The 15,753-nt window shown below is 37.4% G+C and overlaps 1 protein-coding gene across 1 annotated transcript in view; it reads right to left on the reverse strand.

Moving 5' to 3' along the window:
* Positions 1–15,342, reverse strand: part of LOC132549350 (solute carrier family 12 member 9-like) — a 35,489-nt gene extending 20,147 nt beyond the window's left edge. The window contains exon 1 of the mRNA XM_060213279.1: positions 15,030–15,342. Coding sequence (XP_060069262.1) covers positions 15,030–15,342 — 313 coding nt within the window. The remainder of the gene's footprint in view (positions 1–15,029) is intronic.
* Positions 15,343–15,753: the final 411 nt, after the last annotated feature.

Consider the following 15,753-nt stretch of genomic DNA (forward strand, 5'->3'; position numbering starts at 1 on the left):
TTTTAGACAAAACTTGCAAATTTCTTCTTCAAATGTGAAGGAAAATGCCTTCAAAGATCCTGTGAGGACTAAACCTGAGTATGTTGGTTTGGTTTGGGATCTACAAAAAAACCTGAAGATGGATGTAGACTAAATTGTGATTGTCACAGAAATATTTTCAGTGTGAGAGTCGTGATCAATGGACTAGAGAGGTGGAGCTTGGCTCAGTGTCGTGATACCCACCTAACTATGCTATATAAGATAACTATTAATAATATAATAGAATAATACAAAATACAACAGCCATTTTTTCTATACTCTTCTGATCTACCCTGGCTATCGGACCCTAACAATAATGTCATCACCTTTCTTTTTAAAGTCTTTCCAGTAAAATCTCTGCTTCGAAAGAAGTACTTCCCAAGAACTACTTTTCTGTAGAATTCCCTCCCTCCTAACTTGGCATCTAGTGCTACTGGCAAATATATGGTATAAGTAGCAGTACATTTTACATGTCAAGCATCATCAGTGTATTGATGACATAACTTATTTATATACAGTGGAACGCACTTAAAGTCACATATGTTAATGTCACCTTCTGGTTAATATCACGCTTTGTTGAAACACCAATTGTTTCATTATATATTATATGTAATACAACATCTGATAATGTCACTTATTTTCAAACTGGGTAATGCTTAATGTAAGAAGGGTAAACACATAACCTTTGACCCAAATTCAGGGGTCAGACTTATTATAGGGCAAGGAAACCCAATTTGTTTATGATTCTACTGAACAGACAAAGACAGGGATGGTCCAGACATGAGCTGATTCATGAATAAACACATTATAGATATCTGTACAATATTGTACCTGGTATCCTGTACATATTTCATCATCTATTTGTGATGTCATAACTTATTGTATACTGATACATATATGTACACATGCAGGGGCGTAGCTTCCATAGAAAGAAAAAGCCCTGGCTTATGCATAAAAAATCTATGCATAGAGTATGTCGGACAAAATTACAAAACTAAGGTTGAAAATAAATATATAATATTTTTGATAAATAAAAAAATATAAATAGAAAATTGTTGAATAACTAGGCCTAGTGCATTGCTTTCCGGAACTTTATACACGTCATACTGTTCTACTTCTTACTATCAATTCAACATTTCCGATTATAATGTTGTTAAAGTACAAATTTTCAAAATGAAGAAGACTTCTGGATTATAGACGTCGATCGACAAGTTTTTCAAACAAAATAAAGTCAAATCGAGTAACCACACTAAAAGTGACACATCAAAGACCGAAGGTATATGTAACCAAGATACGGAAATTGTCATGGACATTTTTTGCGAATCAAAAGAACAGAAAGTTAGCTTTTACTTAGTCAGGGGTTGAAAGTTTGTTGTTAAATAAATAAAGAAAACTGTCTCAGAATACGATTCAAAACATCTATGAAACCATGAAATTCATTTTCCATTGAGGGGCTTCGCCCCCACCCCCGATCCCCCCATCAACCCTGCTCTGGACCCGCTGGGGGCCTAGGCAGCCTCCAGACCCCTCGCCTGGGCTTACACATTTCTGCTGGGCTAGCTACGCCCCTGACATGAACCATCATCATTTCTTAATATCTCATTGAATATTTGTCTTTATACTGTAAGCTGCAAGTCTGACAACATTTCATTGTCGTTTCTAAAGACAAATATATATATAGTCAATTAAAGTAAGTGGTGTTCATTAAGTTCTTCTGAACATATATCCTCTTAATGTAAGTTATCAATTAACAATCACAAGAATGCTGTACATCTGAATAGAAACAAACTTATAACTGAAGTAGAATATAGCATACATGTATAACTGTGATATATCATTATATCTGATCTACCAGCAGTCAGTGCTTGCAATCTTTCACTAGTCCTTTAGTACATATGTACTTATCACACCAATACATGTATAGACTATATCTATACATTGATATAAAAACCCTATCAGTCTGTACTACATGAAATCAACTCATGAAAGTAACCATGACCCATAAGCTTTAGTGCAACCTTGACAATATCTATATAGTACAGTGTAGTGAACACATAGAGAAATGTGAAAATCTACCAAGGTCAATAAGTTTTAGTTTTCATTGATAAAATAAAAGTTATCAATGCCAATATATACTCATCTTGTAAATGATAATTATTATCCTGACAATATATAATATATAAATGTTGTAATGTGGGAACCCAAAGTTTAGATTCAGTAATATCAGGTCTACCTTTTAATTTACTTAAATACAAAAATGGATACCAGGTTATACGGAAAAAAACATACATGTATATACCCCAGTGCACTATATCAAGTACAATGTACTGACTTTCTAATCACAATATTTGTTTCTTAAAGCTTATTTAGTATCCATGATATATAAGTTGGGTATTTTTCTATAACAAGTATGTGCAATTTTGAAAAAAAAAAAACATGTGTCTTTGTTTAATCATAAAATGTGACTAATACATTTTTTTCTATAATCAGACAGGTGGAGTTGTGAGAAGTCTGAATTTAACACAGAAGTATGGAGATAGGCAGGAGATGAAATTTCAGCATTGATGGGGAAGTAATATAACAATCTAACGGATGAATATTTCAAAAATGACATTACAAGTAGGAATACATGAAATGTAATTTTACTCAATTTTTTAGCCCTGATTGCCACTACATGCATGCATGGTTATCATCATCCACAGGACTTCAAAACAAGTTCTTTCAACGAAGAGAAGACTTAAATGTCGAAGTTGCTTCTTTGATAAAAATATCTCATACATTCCTTCCCCTTTATTGGGCAAGTAACTCTGTTAAAGAGGATATATCCTTTACTTTCTAAATGATTTTGACTTTCCATGATCAGTGATTTTTTCAGTGTACGTTGTGGTTCATAACCCTATTTCCTCTTTGTACACACCAATAAATTCTGGTGATCCATAAGCACAGGTCAACATTCAGCATATTGTGTGTATGTATATATAAGCAATACTTTTCCACAAAACTATGCATTCATAGAAGACATTAAACTTAACTATTAACTTAAGATATATTAATTTACTTCTCCAGCAACAGCTTTTAGCACATGGCCTTGCAAAATTAAGCTTTTTGACAAGTCTATAATGAACATGTCATCATGTTATTGAGGCCATTTCTAAAATTGAGCTTGAAGCTGATCATAACCACTGCAATTTAATACATTTCATTCAATTTCAAGCATTTTTTTAATGAAATACCTGCTAAATACCAGTTTTCTTTTCATGTATCTGACAGGACCATCCTTAATGAAAACTCTCATGAGATCTTGTGATGGTTGAGATTTTCAAAAATATGCTTGAAACTGATAAATTTCATATGCTTCATTCGTTATCATCATATGGAATATTTTGAATAGGCAGCTATCTTGTAAAAGTCTATTTTTGAAAACTCTTATGAGACCTTGTGTTGGCGGTCATTTTTAGAAACTTGCTTAAAAAAACTGAGAAAAATAGAAAGATATATAGTGTCTGACTAACATGCCGTCTTAACTATCATTACATAAAGAAATCGGGGAGTGGAAAGTGTATGATTATGTGAAATAAATAACATCACTAATGTACCTGATCTGAGGAATAAAAGTGTACTGAACATAGATAGGGCAACAGGACAGACCACCCCAGAGAAAGTGCCCAGTGTCCGTCTGTTTTCCAAATGCCCGGCCACACTTCGACTGTCCCCCATGTCGTTGCGACTGAGACTGCGGGGAAACTTCCATATCTGTGCCTGTGGCGCAGTGCCTGTTGATCCTAAAAGTGGTGTGTTTTCTTCATCAAGTCCATCTGGATGCATCGTTTCGTCTATGGAATTGACACTTAAACTATTCTCCATCGATATTGCATTTGAAAAAGTGTGGTGTACGTTATTTCGAATATTCTAAATGGTCACTTTCATTATAATCTGATTGAAAATTTCAGTGACCAGCCTCCTCAACAAATGACAACGTGACTAGATGAGTCCGATGCTTGTTTCCCAAAAGCTTTCGATGCGTGCGATGATTTAGTCATATTCATCGTCACATGACATTTTCAAATATAAAGAAAATACTTCACGGTTTATAAACCTCAGGTGACGAACTCTTACTCACAAACCAGGATTCAAAGTTCACCACCAGTCAGTTACCTCTTAGTAAACACCACTACAAACACTTCCGCAACCGTGTCAGACAGGCGCTTGGCAAGCACGTAGATTTTACATTACAAGTACGCTTACATTTACTTGGCTGAACCGATAGAACCACTATTTCAAAGGGCTATTATTATGTTAAGCTTTTCCATTTAGTGACGAGTGAACAACGTTAGCATTTGACAGTTGCGTTAACATTTTGATTCTGCGTTAATAAGAATATAGAAATGAAATAGATGTGAGTCAATTTTGAAGAATCACAGTGACTGCAATGTACAGGCTGTGAAGTTATTAATCAAATACATGTATAAAGGTTAAGCGGTTTATTTTTATAACAGAGCGATCCCGGTGCAAGCCATAGCAATTCCTCTATTGGTTCTTTATAATAAAGACCCTTTCTCTTATGTTCTGTACTTTCCTCTTACAAATCCCATATTTCGATTTATATCACAACATCCGAGTTATATATATATTTTTTTTTTCAAAGTTATAATCAATTGGTTTTTTTTTTTTGTTTTGTTGTTTTTTTTTTTTTATTATTGTTTTATTTTCAAGATTTTAAGACGTATAGGTATATACATTATTCATATACACCCACTCACACAATTACACATCATCCATACTCAAACATTAACATTACTTTTTCATCAAAATCAGTCGGCACTGCCAATAAAAGTTTGGAAAAGATTACATATCCAGCTGAGTAAGATTTTCCCATTTCCGCCATTCATTCAGTGTAAATTTTTGTTTGAATGTTGCATTTCTGCTGTTTGAAATATATTTTTGAACAGAAAAGTGATTCTGTATAACCTTTACAAGGGTATGGATATTTAACGAACTATGGAGACACCTTGTTTTATAGATGTATTGTTAATTTATCAGAATTGTTTCATTACCAACTCTGTAGCTAGGACTATCGTGACTTGTAATTCCAAACAGAAATGATTGTTATCGATAGAAAATGGTATAAATAGTGCATCAGTTAGTGTCTCAAATGATTGCCAAAAAAAATGAACCTCGTGACATTCCCAAAGGAGATGGGTAATTGATTCTCTTTCATAGATTACATAATGGACCAACTTTGCCTTGAAAAGTCTAGAATTAGATGGGAAATTCTGTACTGGAGCCACTGTAGTGTAGTATTTTTCGTCACCTGAAATGGCATTTTATTGAAAGTTTCCCAGTCGTTGTTAATCAGTTCAAACTGTTTTCCCCATTTTGCCTTACCTGTTGGCTCTCTATGCCTTCTGTTTAGAATATTATAAAAAATCTTTTGATCCTTTTAAATGTCATATGAAAATATGGATATAATTATAGGCCGCACAACAGTATTCTCTATGGACAGTTCATCTGACAAAAAGCTTTTGACTGTAGATGTGATCCCTTGATATTTTTTTTAAAAAAAAAAGTGGTTATATTGTTTGCCAGCAAAAAATCTTGGAAACTGAGAAAATTATCTATGTTACCATCCTCTAGCAAATCTGCTTTAGTTCTTACACCTTTGATATACCATTGCTTGTAAAAAAAACCGGGTTTTCCGGATATAGATATATTCCTATTGAACCATATTATATATATTTCCAACAGTGACTTCTCCGTTCTAATACTCATTTCTTTTGAAATCTGTAATGTATACCACACTCTAAAAGCATCCGAGTTATATGTACACATTATATCACATATACTCGAAGCAGTTACCATAACACATATGCTATTTAGGTATCTACTCTAATATGAAAAACCCTCAGACAACGTTAATTGATCGTTCTGTAAAAGCGCTTTGGCATTTGTTAAATAATAAATGACCCGATGACATGAATGTACTATAAATAGACAGTGCGCGAGGCCTGTTTAACATCTAGAACCGGAACCTTTCGAAGCCCTCAAACTCTGCTCAGTAGCTCGAGGTCATGAGGGAATTTCACAAACCAACGTCCGGCTTTGGCGTCCGTCCATCCATCCATCAGTTAGTCGGAGATAGCAAACAAGATTAGTTGATGAAGTTGATATATTATTACCAATAACAAATTAAATATCAGTGCTGACTCTCATTCTGTTATCGTTTGGGTGTTCATGTCCATTTCATGACCTAATGAAGTGTGGGGGCTTGTGTTTCTCAGGAAGCTGAGAAACTGACCGGCGCATGCTGTCATGGTTGTCTTTGACTTTAATTGCTTTGGGTGGCACGCGACGGGTCTCACGTATGTTGTTCATTAAGGTAGCTACCAGGTACTACAAAAGACCCCGCCTTAAAATGACCCTGGCTGTTCACGAGGCAATAAATCCAACAGGCGACAATCTTTCATGATTCTTAAATCAATATCACTTTCGATGTTAATCTCGGGAGACCAAATTACAACTTAAGTCGTTCAAAATTTCTCACGAGGAAGAATTTCAATTTTAGTTTTAAATGAGGGTTTAAAAAGCCAACCTATTGATTGACTGAGGCCTGGTTTATTTCCGACTAGTCACAATTGTAAAACCTTAACGCGACAATACGGAATTGATACACTTGCCTTCGATTTAGATAAACAGTTGAAAATTACATAACGAACAACAGAATTAATTCCCAAGGAAGGACTAAAACTTTAAATACGAAACAGTGATTTCAAATTTTTTTCTGTGTTACCAACCATTCCGTAGAATGTGAATCTATACAATTTATACAATATGGACACTAATCGACTATATGAAAATGTATATGAAATATTCCAAACATAAATAACTTCCAAGAACCTGAATTACCTTGATTTTGTTTTCAATACGTACATGTCTAGACACAAGTTCAACCATTTAAACACACAAACATGTGACCTGGTGGAAAGTCAATTGTAATTCACAAGGTCGACGTCCTGTAAGTGACAATGACATTTGTGTAAAAAGCAAGTTCATTGACACACTGGGTACTACGATACATACATATGTATATTGGGTTTTTAGGGTGTGTGTGGAGGGTTGGGCGTGGGGTGTGATGTGTGAGTAGAGGGTTGGGGATGGGGTGTGATGTGTGAGTAGAGGGTTGGGGATGGGGTGTGGTGTGTGTGTGGAGGGTTGGGCGTGGGGTGTGATGTGTGAGTAGAGGGTTGGGAGTGGGGTGTGGTGTGTGTGTGGAGAGTTGGGGGTGGGGTGTGATGTGTGAGTAGAGGGTTGGGGGTGGAGTGTGGTGTGTGTGTGGAGGGTTGGGGGTGGGGTGTGGTGTGTGTGTGGAGGGTCGGGGGTGTGGTGTGGTGTGTGTGTGGAGGATTGGGGATGGGGTGTGGTGTGTGTGTGTGTGGAGGGTTAGGGATGGGGTGTGGTGTGTGTGTGGAGGGTTGGGGGTGGGGTGTGGTGTGTGTATGGAGGATTGGGGATGGGGTGTGGTGTGTGTGTGGAGGATTGGGGATGGGGTGTGGTGTGTGTGTGGAGGGTTGGGCGTGGGGTGTGTGTGTGTAGAGGGTTGTGGGGTGTGGATGTGATTGGAGGGTTGGGGATGGGGTGGTGTGTGTGTGTGTGTGTGTGTGTGTGTGAGTGTGTGAGGGGGTGTGTGTGTGTGTGTGTGTGTGTGTGTGTGTGTGTGTGTGTGTGTGTGTGTGGTAGGAGTGGTGTGTGTGTGTGTGTGTGTGTGTGTGTGTGTGTGTGTGTGTGTGTGTGTGTGTGTGTGTGTGTGTGTGTGTGTGTGTGTGTGTGTGTGTGTGTGTGTGTGTGTGTGTGTGTGTGTGTGAGGGTGTGTGTGTGTGTGTGTGTGTGTGTGTTTGTAGGGTGAGGTTTGGGGTGTGGTGTATGTGTGGAGGGTTGGAGGTGTGGTTTGGTGTGTGTTTGGAGGGTTTAGGGTGGGGTGTGGTGTGTGTATGGAGGGTTGGGGTTGGGTTGTGATGTGTGTGTGGAGGGTTGGGGTGGGTGTTGTGTGGTGTGTGTGTGTAGGGTTGGGTGTGGGGTGTGGTATATGTCTGGAGGGTTGGGGGTGTGGTGTGATGTGTGTGTGGAGGGTTGGGGATGGGGTGTGGTGTGTGTGTGTGTAGGGTTGGGGGTTGGGTGTGGTGTATATGTTGAGGGTTGGGGTTAGGGGTGTGATGTGTGTGTGGAGGGTTGGGGGTTGGGTGTGGTGTATATGTGGAGGGAGAGGGTCATTCTATCGTCTTTACAGCTGATTGTGTCAGACCCATTTCCTCGTATTTTTTTTTTACATGGATAATGTGTCATTGCTATTTTCATCAGCTTCCCGATAGAGTGTCAAACTCGAACAAACTAATGACAACATGATTACGGGTGACTATACCTTCCCTTGTATACCAGTCTGATATCGTAGAGTTACTTCCCTTTGTTTCACTCTTGTTGGCATACAGCAGATGGGGCCGAAAATGATGCTAGATACATGATACGCGGGACCCCGATGTTTGGTTTATTTTATCTATAAAGGGAAGATCAGTAAAATTGAGTTTATTGTTACCATATTACATGTTCCTTCATAAAAAATACTTTGTAACATATTCCAATAAAGATGTAGTCTTAGAAGGGGAGACTAATACAATGTATATATATAACAATGATGACCTATATGGTCCATTACTGGGGAGACACAACCTTGTCTCTAAAACAACACTTCAGCGTCTAATCTTCATCACTGTAAGCATATTTCACTTCTTCAAGTTTCAGCATATTGCCGTTTTAAAGAAACTCTAAATTACCAACATTCGTGAATCAATCACATTAGCTTATTTTTCAAGTAAATTTAACAAAAAAATGTCTCTTTAAAAGAGGCTGAACATTCGGTCTATGTAGAAACCTACGTCCGCGTCAATCGTCCAATCTATATATATTTTAGATACACAATGGGCGGGAGTTTATTACACTTGATTATAGTGTTATTAGGTCTGTTATCGTCGCCGCGTGCGTGTTATGTGAGTGTTTATAAACTATCACGACCGCCAATACCGATTTCACTCTGATGACATAATGACGTCGGAATAAAACTAGGGAAAACAACCCGTGTTTATGAAACATCCTCCCCCAAACCCCACCCAAAATTAAAGGGGTTGGTTATGAAGAAATTTGCATCTCTGCAAGAAACTCATATTGTAATGTTTCTCCAAAACAATTTTCATCTCATTTGTTTATGTTACTGGACATGGATGTCCCGCCATATGGAGTATTTTTCGACCATTTTGTATCAGAACAGTTTAGGGAAACACTCCCCAGTATGTTATGAATACTATAAAACGTATGCTTACTGTAAACTGTGAATCAATTGTCAGAGTTGCAGAATACTTTTTAAGTCAAGGAAGGGCCATAACTCTGCTAGAAATTGGCAGAAATCAGCGAAAATCGAAATTGTCTCAGATTTTTAATATTCAACAAACATGCAAAACATAATTTTTATTGACACGTTCTAAAGCTATGGTTCGGAAACCAAATCTGGACAGACGGACGTGAGTAACACTATATACCCCCTCCCCCATTTTTCATTGATAGCGGGGGCTTAAAATAGGGTCGGTAGCATAAAAAAGAGGGACAGTCGGTAAACCGGAAACACAGATATATTTTCCCCTTATTTTAGCCATTTTCTAGTGTCTATGGTTTAATACAACAGAATATTTTTTATAAAATAAAAAGAACTGAATGTTATTGTTATCGAATAACCATTTGTTTTTATGCAACTTTTTATCTGTACACCATTTATTTATCATATCTTCAATCAATGAATATGAGGAATGAGATTAAGCTATATTTACGACTGTTTAAGTGAAATACATTTAACTCCGGACTTGTGATTCATTTTGTTCTCATTTAAGTTGTATCCTACATGTCAAACTACTCCACATTGCCATTACTTTCATAGATAACTGTTTCACTGCGATATATTAATACAGGATGTACATTATTGTTAATATGCCTTCGGTAACATTCTTCACACAAGGTACTTTTTCGCGATTGATATTATTCTCTGTTCAAAATGAATAAACAGGTGCGGATCTAGATTTGTGAGTTAAAGGGACCGTAAATTAGTGTTGTGCCAGACACTTCCCTCTATTTCACAGATGACTGCATTATAATATTAGGACGGCGCAGCAATCCTCAAAAACTAAAGCAAAATTATAAAGTACAATAATATTCTGATAGATTTACCAATAGAAGCCACAAGCAATTGAAGGCAATTATATTAGTCAACGTTTCAAAGTCTGATTGGAGACGTAACTCTGATTTTTTTAAATTCAAATAAATAACGTCCTCAATTGAGATATTCGTATAAAAATTGGAGTTATGTATTACAGCAGACCTCTACACTGAGGTGTGATGATGGAATCAGTTAATTATTCTTGTAAATAATGGCCACTTCGCAAATTTTAGAGGGAGCACGCCGGGTGGCCTGCCAATGATAAAATATAGAATTAAAAAAAACTGTCCTTAGATACATATTACGGTGCATAACGATAAACTGACGGTTCATTCCAATCAGCTCAACACACCTGTTACATATATTCGTACATTAAGGGAAGATGTACGATAATATCCGAAAGAAATACTGACAAGGGATTCAACACGGTGACTTCTATTGAACCGCGTGTTCCAATGAAAATAACAGCACACACTAAGGGCGATAACTCCAGGTGATTTGGCTTTTCTCCAACAAGTACATCAATATTTAAATTGATATATTAGCTTACAATGTGATGTGTAAAAATATTTCCAGGGAGCGAAAATTATTATTTAATGCATCAAGGAATGTACTTTGTACGGAGAGATAGGTGTTACTACAACGTCTACACTGTGACGGCCGGACAATTCCGACCAAAAGTTACAAGATCAGATGTGTGCTAGTTGCAACTAAAACAAATGTGAGTTTTTTTTTTCTTTTTCTTTTTCATTTTTATGACACTCTAAATAACGAGTCAAGCGAAATGAAATCGTATAAACTACACACTAATAAGAAAATTAGCTTTTCATTTCATTCAAGAACTATTTAAAACTCTGGACTTAATTCATCTGGTTAATGAATGCGTTTTATGCCGATTATTACGGTCTTTCTGCCTCTCAGCGGACGAGAAAAGATTGGAAAGTCATTTGAGAGGAAAACGTATGAAGTGATGAAGAGATACGAGAGAGTGGGATACAGAAATGAGGTTGAGAGGGGCCAGACCTGTTCTTAAACTATTTTTAAGACAATCCCCTTGACCTAATTTTAGCCCTAAACTACTGTGTAAGGAAGGAAGATGGGACCCCTCTCTATAAAGCGATTTTGTGTGTTGACATTAATATTGGCACAACCTATTTCATTTTCGGACATACACTCTGAGAATCATCGATTGGATATCGCCAAGCATTGCAGAATAAATTAAAACATATTTACAAAGACTTAGACTATTGTCTAGAGAGGTATAACACGTAACGATCACTAGAACACCTTTCCAAGACGTTGGTGCTTATGGACGTAAAAGAATATTTTTTAAATATGGTAAGTTAATGTAGAATTAACCATTTTATAACGTCCTTAAGTTTAAGCGCAAAATGACAACCAACGAAGTTGCCTAATTTATAAAATGGTTTACCATATTCTTTTTTTAAAATCACAATCATTTCTACTAGCACATGCGTTTCCAGTTTGTCGAATCATATAATATATTTGATTTAAGTTGTATTTCCAAATTTGCCGAAATAAAACCCAAAAATTGAATTCTTATTTCAATTATGGTTCAAATCAATCAAAATCAGACCCCTGTTTGCCAAACCTCTCAAATGTCACCTTTTTTCAATTTTGCTGTACATTTATATTTACAAGCATATAACGTATTACTTTGACGTTCAACTGAATTATTGGACAACTTCACGAAGTCAGTTATCGTGAGGCGCCTAAATGATACATGTATATGCAGGACATGTCTGAAACCTGTGAATTTTGGCGCTACTTAAATACTGGGAATACATTCATATATCTATGTACACGATTAACTTCAGAGAAAGTGTTTGTTTCCCCCATTTGTTTATTATTTACGCTGAACCATATTATACATGTGTCTAGAGGATAAAAAAATATTCCCAAAGTACCAGACAGAAAAACAGGTAAAAGGTAAAAGCATGGAACGGACAGACGGATGCATGGAACGGACGGATGGATGCATGGACCACACACTATCGTTAGAATGAACTAATCTATAACCAACCAATAAACGTATAAAAGTTAATGTCATGATCGTGTGTTTAACGAAGGCTCTCTAGATGGCAGATTTAAGATATATATATATATTAGGCATTATCCGGATGTATTTGTTGTATCGCGATATCTCGCAGTGTGTCAGGTACTGATGATATCGTTATTATTACTTTATAATATCATTCCTACACCCCCGTATACCACTTGTACGAGAGAATAAAAAAATTGATTTGAATTCAATTACTTCGTATTGCTTAAAAGGATCGCATCAGTGAGATTAATAGAATGACTGTTTTGACCAAATTTAGTCAGAAGCATTCCCGAGAGGAAGGCGAATCAAGTGTGTATACTAGTAAATGGAGGTTCTAGACGCCATGGGGCCACCAGTGGGAAATTTTAAGACAGGTTTTTAAATTCTTACACCTTCTGTGGGACCGAAACATCCTTAGGAGAAGGGGACTCCGTGTTTTTTACACGTTGGGTATGCATTTAAGTTACCAAGTTTCTTTGCCCATCACATCCCTCGTTTCCGCTTTTTTAAGATGCTTCTAAAGAAATCTCGAGTGGAGCGTGAATTTTAAAAAAATGTTTTCGAACATGGTTCATGTAAATACATATAACAAGCAAAGATCAGTATACTATGCAGCATCTATGCACAATATCACGTGCTCGGTTTCTAAAGATATGTGTTTAAAAAAACTGTTCCTCACATGAATGACTTCACGAAAAAGAATCCTCAAGAATATTAATTAAGTAACTTCTGCAATTAGTTGAGTTTTATCATTTTCCCTCTCTCTGTCTCTTTCATTCACACCATTCGTGTGTGATTTATTGACACAAAACTAGCCGCTATGAAGTGTGACCACAGAATTAGATAAGATCTGTCTAAGGCATTTGTGTCTTGTGATTTGTAACGTTTTGTTGCCTATGCCTAAATACAAGACAATCTCTATTGACGGGTACCCCTGAGATAGGTTTAAATTCACTTACAAACAGTATTTATTATTGTGGGGTGGTCCCTCCGGCAGGTAGGACAGTATCTAAGGACAGTAGTTACTAGAGACAGGTGGCCTCTAAAGCAGATTGGACAGTATTTAAGGACAGTAGTTGCTAGAGACATTTGGCCTCCAAAGCAGGTTGTACTATAGATATGGACAGTAGTTGCTGTGGACAGGTGGCCTCTAAAGCAGGTTGTACTGTAGATATGGACAGTAGTTGCTATAGACAGGTGGGCTTTAAGGCAGGTTGTACTGTAGATATGGACAGTAGTTGCTATAGACAGGTGGTCTCCAAGGCAGGTTGTACTGTAGATATGGACAGTAGTTGCTATAGACAGGTGGTCTCTATAGCAGGTTGTACTGTAGATATGGACAGTAGTTGCTATAGACAGGTGGTCTCTAAGTCAGTTTGGGAAGTAGTTATGGACAGAAGTTACGGACAGGTGGTCTCTAAGGCAGGTTGTACTTAAGATATGGACAGTAGTTCCTATAGACAGGTAGTCTCTAAAGCAGGTTGGACTGTAGTTACGGACAGTAGTTGCTAAAGACAGGTGGTCTAAAAGGCAGGTTAGACAGTAGCAATGAACACTTGTTGGGAACAGATGGTCTCTAAGGCAGGTCGGACGGTAGTAATGAACAGTTGTTGGGGACAGGTGGTCTCTAAGGCAGGTTGGACGGTTGTTATGGACGGTCGTTGTTATGGACGTTAGATATTAATACGTGAGTACGTCGTCTCTTTGGTAAGTTGAATTGTAGTTATGGACAGACGTTATGAAAGGTGATCTTTAAGGCAAGTTGAACCGACAGCAGTTATTACAGGCAAAAGCCACTTCCGACAGGCGACTCATTGGCAAGATGGACTGTAGTTATAGACAGAAGACAACCGCTTGGCAGATTGGACTTTGTGGTCAGTAGCCGATGTAAGCAATAGTCGCTATAGACAGATGCTCTCTATGGCAAGTTTGACTGTTTGTACGTAGGGTAGTTGTTAAAGACAAAAACCGATATGGACAAGTTATATATTCGGCTGGTTGACTGTTGTAGACAACAGTTTATATAGACATTGGTCGTTATAGAGAGGTAATGTTTAAACAGTAGACACGTTGTATTCAAAAAATAGAATATTTTCTGTATATAGTTCATTAATGAGCTTGTTCACATAAAAGATGACTGTGGTGACTGGTTTACAAGCTTGCTGACGTACGCTCAGGAAGCAACCAAACAGACCGATATGTTATCGCTCAAAAATGTATGGGAGACGATAAATATTTTTTTTTCATTTTATAAAAAAAAGTCTGCAAAAAACCTATTGACACTTTGGCATATGACGTAACAGTAGATGAGCCTTACGATATTTAAAAAAGAGAGAGAACGAAATAGGATGAAAAAAACACTGTAAAGATAACCCCACCCCTACCCCACCCCTATCCCTACCCCCAAATTGCTAAAAGAAACTATTTGTAATTGAGCGTTGATCCAACAACAAAGTTAAAATACAGAGAGAATGCTTTTAATACATTGGGAGTTATTGTCTTAAATAAATGTCAATCTGATAGATACCTTTATGAACAATGTAACACTGTAGCGTGACTAAGGAGATTGGAAGCCACAGAGTTTGCTCTCTTTGCAATATTTAACCAGTTACTATGACAACATGACCTAAGGAACAATCTTCTAGCATATCATATCCCTGTGCATGAGAGAAAATCGAACCTATGAATCACACTTACCTGTACGCAGAAATAGCAGAGTGCTGAACATTGATAGAGCGACAGGTGCAAAAACCCCGGCAAACGTAGACAGTGACCGTCTTGGGTCATCGGTAGCTTCATCTCCGGTACCATCGTCATAACCACAACATGGCAGAAATCCCAGCACGCGCGTAACAATCCTATTACCCCCTACAAGTCTAACTCTCTCGTACCATTTCCCCTCAGTCGGGGAGTCTTCCATTCCGGGTCCAAGAGTTTTGTACCCGTCATGTCTATGAGACTTAAGGGGTGAGGAGTTTCTTTTATCTTCATCGTTATAGATCTCTGCCATTACGTCAAATCGGCGAAAATAGCACAAAATAACTGGTCTACCGTTGTGTATCTCCGAACGTTCGACATACCACAAAAAAGCTATTAGGTAACAAAACACACCATTTGATATTTAAAATGTTCCGCCATTAATAGCTCTGTCATTTCAAATGAATAATAGCTGTGTGTCACATGACTTTTATAAATGGAACTCTAGATACACACACACAGAGATATAGTATAGCATCTCATGAACCGTCACATGAGCAATACATGTACAATGGCTGTGGCGCGCTCCCCTCAAAGTGTCCAGCACGAATGTAATAGCCCAAAATAGAAATAAATTTACAATGTCGCCATTGCTACAATTTTTATATAGCAATCTGAGTGACCTGTCATACAGTTCACGATAACTAGGTTGCAATTCATTATG

The sequence above is a fragment of the Ylistrum balloti genome, unplaced genomic scaffold (genome assembly GCF_031769215.1).
Source record: "Ylistrum balloti isolate Yb309-2 unplaced genomic scaffold, AGI_CSIRO_Ybal_v1 Utg370056, whole genome shotgun sequence".
Classification (NCBI taxonomy): Eukaryota; Metazoa; Mollusca; class Bivalvia; order Pectinida; family Pectinidae; genus Ylistrum; species Ylistrum balloti.